The sequence below is a fragment of the Asparagus officinalis genome, chromosome 4 (assembly GCF_001876935.1).
Source record: "Asparagus officinalis chromosome 4, Aspof.V1, whole genome shotgun sequence".
Classification (NCBI taxonomy): Eukaryota; Viridiplantae; Streptophyta; class Magnoliopsida; order Asparagales; family Asparagaceae; genus Asparagus; species Asparagus officinalis.
In genome coordinates, this window is record NC_033797.1 from 130,937,278 (window position 1) to 130,942,516 (window position 5,239).

General features: G+C 37.8%; 1 protein-coding gene across 1 annotated transcript; it reads left to right on the top strand.

The window, feature by feature from the left end:
• LOC109838808 (cytokinin riboside 5'-monophosphate phosphoribohydrolase LOG1-like) lies at window positions 332-3,524 on the top strand. The gene is made up of 7 exons (XM_020407232.1): window positions 332-504; window positions 590-675; window positions 925-955; window positions 1,695-1,794; window positions 2,770-2,840; window positions 2,963-3,106; window positions 3,200-3,524. The coding sequence occupies exons 1-7, from the start codon at window positions 394-396 to the stop codon at window positions 3,290-3,292; spliced, it is 636 nt and encodes a 211-aa protein (XP_020262821.1). The 5' UTR covers window positions 332-393; the 3' UTR covers window positions 3,293-3,524.

Here is a 5,239-nt window from a genome sequence, read left to right on the forward strand (position 1 = left end):
CGCTGGGCCCCAAACCTGACGCGTCGTCAACGAAGAAAGGGCCTCCCTCCAAATAGAAAGTTCAGTTGAGGAGGCCCAGGTAATTTTCCCGTTCCAGCTGCCTACCCTGAAAAAGGGCCAATCCCAGGTTTCTAATTGGACCAGCAGAGCACCACTTTAATTTTAAAAGCCTCTAACCTGTTCCCGCGGATCACCGCATTCCGCTTCCAATTTCTCCTCTAACGATAAATCGCGTCACAGAGCCTCAAAATCTCGTGGCGGTTCCTTTATTTAAAAGAGCAACCGGGGCCTATCTCCTCTCTCCCCCCACTTCCTCCTCCTCCTCCTCCTCCTCTGTAGTTATAAATAAATAAATAATAAGAGAGAGAGAGAGAGAAACAAGAGAGAGAGAGAATGGAGAGAGCTTCAGCTTCAAGATTCAAAAGGGTTTGTGTGTTTTGTGGCAGCAGCTCAGGGAAGAAGCAAAGCTACCAGCTTGCTGCAACAGAGCTTGGCGATGAACTGGTCAGTGACATTTTTCAGCAAAATTTTGTGTTAATAGTTTGTTAATTTAGTTTATCAAGGACTCATTAGTTATGGTTAATCACAGGTTAAGAGGAACATAGATTTGGTTTATGGTGGAGGGAGTATTGGGCTCATGGGCCTCGTTTCTCAGGCAGTTTATGACGTCATCGGGTGAGTCATTCAATATGAACTCTATCATAGTTGACTTGGCTGCATGCAAGCGGGATGTTCTGATCTGTACAAAGAGCGATGATATTTACGTATTATCCTCTTATTTGTCACTTTATTGATCAGAACAACCTGCGTGCATGTTGGCTGTCCAACACTTTCTTTCTTTTTTATTGAACTTAATTAGTAGGGAGGATCAGTTTTGAGATTGGTTCGGCTAAGATTTGTCAATATTTTTTTATCTTTGTCCAGGGTGATTCCCAAGAGTCTGATGCCCAGAGAGGTAATGACGCTTTTTATTTTATTCCTTTTTTTTTTTTTTANATAACAAAAGAATTGCAAAAGTGGACTTTTATGAAATCTTATCTGTATAGAAAAAGAAGGGACTGTACTTGTATAACTAACAAAAAAGTGGGGTTTCATATTTACCCCTTTATAGAGTATCAAAGATCTTTGTGCTTTTTTGGGAGGGTTTGAACTGAATTATTTACTGTTACATGTGATTAGTTATGTGTAACTTAATTTATGTAGTTTTTCATAGGATTTTTTCCCCCTTTTCTTGACAGAAAAATAGGCCGCAAGGAGCCCTATTCATAATTTATTAATATAAACAAAGCTCAATTAAGTTAAGCGGGTGTACCATTTTCAGAAGATTAACAAGCTCAACTGGGAGATATAGAGAGAGTTTACAAATTTGAACCGAAGCTAGCAAGGTCTTTTTCCGGAGACCAGCGTCACCAGACCCTTCCTTTTGCCTAGAATAGGAACTTCATCCTACGTCAAATGTATTGGAATATCTCACTTTATTTACGTATTTATTTATTTTTCTCCCCTTAATTTTCTTGATATGATATCATTTCTTGACATTAGAGAGTCAGAAACGTTTTCTATCAGCGAGGCTGTTTCACACTGTGAAATGCTAAATACTATTCTCCGTAAAGAAAAAAATTTCAATTTCAACTTCTTACCGTTATATAAATTAATTTACCGTATTTTTTCCCTCTAAATATTTGTATTTACAGATAACCGGAGAGACCGTCGGAGAGGTCAAAGCCGTGTCCGGAATGCATCAGAGAAAGGCCGAAATGGCTAGACACGCCGACGCATTCGTTGCTCTGCCAGGTACAATAATTACCAAGAATACATATACATATATATCTAAAGCGACAAATTTTCAAAACCGTCTCATATGGACATTTAATCCCAAAAACAGACCCATTTTCATAATATTTTCAAAAACCGACATGGTTTCAGTCTTGGCGCTGAAACAAGATTGGTTTTTGTGAAAAAACTTCAACTCCCGTGAAGTTTAGTAAAGCTGCTAAATTTCACGGGAGTTGAACTCCCGTGAAGTTTAGCAGATTTACTAAACTTCACGGGAATTCAACTCTCGTGAAGTTTCGAAAGTTTTTTAACAAAAACCGATCTGGTTTCAGCGCCAAGGCTAAAACCAGGTCGGTTTTTAAAATATTGTAGAAATAAGTCTTTTTTTTTATTAAATGTGGAAAGATGTCTTTTTTAAAAATTTGTCCATATCTAAAGGATTACGTACTTATAGAAATAGTTTTATTTTCTTCAAAAAAAAATTCTTAATATTTGTTAGGGAACTGTTGCAAATGTCCTTAAACGTACGCCTAGCTACCTTGAAATTTTGGTCCCATGTACGTGTCTGCATCCACGGTACCATCAAATTATTCCCATTGTCTGAACCCTAGGTATCTAAAGGCAAATTTTCTTCCTGCCCTTGGAAAAAGGATTGGATGAGCGCTTCATTCATGGATATGCATTGATCCAATAGTGTACTAAGTTCACTGTAGATGAGAAAGTATGGATTTGATTATGTACGGTATTTATACTACACCAATGAATTAGGGGTGACGCCGTGACGCTACAAGCACACCCTCTGCCACACCTCCGGTCACACCCCATCTCCCTCTACAGTGCAGGAGGCCCCACCTGAGATTTTTGACCAGAGGTGTGACAGAGGGTGTACCTGTAGTGTTTTTCATGAATTAATTACCACGAAGTACTTTCTTTATTACGTTCCCATACACCGAGTGAAACTTAACTAAAATCTATTTGAAATTATGCGAGCAGGTGGCTACGGGACACTGGAGGAGCTCCTCGAAGTCATTACTTGGGCTCAGCTCGGGATCCACAACAAGCCGGTGAGGATGGATTTTCGGGAAAAAGAAAGAAAATAAAATAAAAAAATTCCTGCTTAATTATTAATTCCCGTAGAATTAATCCATAAGCTTAATTTATTGACCGCGTGCAAAAATTTATGCAGATTGGTTTATTAAATGTTGATGGGTACTACAACTCATTGTTATCTTTCATTGATAAAGCCGTTGATGAAGGTTTCGTCACGCCCACCGCTCGTCATATCATCATCTCTGCTCAAAATGCGCATGAACTGCTATCCAAGTTAGAGGTTCGTTAACTAATTAATATTCTCACTTTGCATCAAATTTTGGTTGCACGTGAACTAATTAATACGCACATAATTAAATTTTACTGAATGTAGGAATATGAGCCGAGGCATGATGAGGTGGCACCCAAGCTCAGCTGGGAGAAGGAGCAATTGGGGCACGCACCCAAAGTAGAAATTGCCCGTTAGCCGAAGACCATGTAAATATCAATCATACGCATTGACCAACCATCAAATTAATCTCGTATAATTCTGGTTATATTTTTTTTAATTAATTCTAGCGAGCGAGTAGGCTAATGTTCACTTTTTTAACGCCCACTTGATATTGTCCTTCTCTTTTTTTTATTCAGGTTTTTTTTTTCCTAATGTATGTAATGGGCCCCACTTTGACTTGTCTGAATTCGAAATTCCCTTCTCTCTGTACAGTTTTATTTATATATCCGGTGCCCGTTTATTGTAACCAGTCGAGAGGCACGTGTAATGCACGCGGTTGAATATCATGATTATATAAATTGATAAAAAATAAAATAAAAGTAAAAAAATAAAGTTTTTTTAGGATTGATCATCAACTCAATAATTTCTCTCTCAAATAAAATATTATCATTGTTTCCTTTAACCCAGACTATGGCTACGTGATCTATTATTTGTGAGTTAAAACACATTGATCTAGTACGACATCTCTGTTTATTAGTGTCTTGAAGTCTTTAAAAGATGGGTGATCATTCAATTCGCAAAGAAATTTTGCATATGAATTTATTTGAAATACGTCCATTAAACTTTTAGTTGTGGTTTGACTCACATTCACATTAACTTATAGTTATGATTTAACTCATACTTACATTATCTAATATTCTCATTCAATTTTATAGCTCATTCTCTGAACCATAAAAGTAAAACTGAAAGTATAAAGTATTATTTTCATGCGAAATAAGAGCATGAAGCTTATGATATATTTCGTCATGTGCTCTAAATATATTTTTTTTTTCTTTGATGCAAGGTCTCTATCAAATGTTTCACCAAACGATGTGAATAAAAAATGCTATCATAACTCACTGGCCTAGAGCAATTGTATTGTATATAGGATATATAACTTATCCGGAATATCCATATCTACTAAGTAGATTTCGCTGTCATGAGAGCAAAATGTTAGAGGCTCGTATTCAAACTTTTTGTCTCTATAAAAGACATAAGCATTTAGAGTGCATAGGATATATATCGTAAAAACATATTGGTTCATAAAGGATTTTCCTAATAACGATATTATCATAACAATATTACTGTTTGTTATTAAATCAATTTTATTATATAAGATTATATGTCTCTTTTTAATAAATTATAAAGTATATATATAGAAACCTCGATGCTTATAACCAGTAGTTAGACTCTACAAAATAGGTTAATTTTATATTATAGTTTGCTATTTGTAACGCCCCGCCCCGAAATCCCAGAGTCGGTACGCTATTAGATCTGATGGACTGGCCTCACAAACCACCACATGTCTTTTCAGCATGTTTTGTCCTCACTCACGCGCTCCCTGGAAAACTTCCCAGGGGGGGTCACCCATCCTAGAATTTCTCCAGGGAGCGCGTGAGTGAGGACAAAACGTGCTGAAAAGATATGTGATGGTTTGTGAGGTCAGTCCATCAGATCTAATAGCGTACCGACTCCGGGATTTCGGGGCGGGACGTTACAAAATGGTATCAGAGCCAGGTTAACCGGAATTGTGAGAGCTAAGTGCTATGCGGCGCAAAGTGCTACGTCTTGAGGCCGTAGGAGCCACCTCTTGAGACCGTAGGAGCCACCTCTAGAATCTCACACGGATGGTACGGTCTTGGATGATATGATTTAGCACAACGAGGACGTTGTGAGTTTAAGTGGGGGAGTTTGTAATATCCCAACCCTTGAGAGGGTGATATGATTAGTATTGATAGATTTAATTGGAATACTCATACCATCAAGATGCATCTTCTTTTCGGGAACCCAACTCTTAAAAACTCCAAAGTTAAGCGTGCTTGGCCTGGAAAAATTCTAGGATGGGTGACCCCCTGGGAAATTTTCCAGGGAGCGCGTGAGTGAGGACAAAACGTACTGAAAAGATATGTGGTGGTTTTTGAGGCCAGTCCATCAGATCTAATA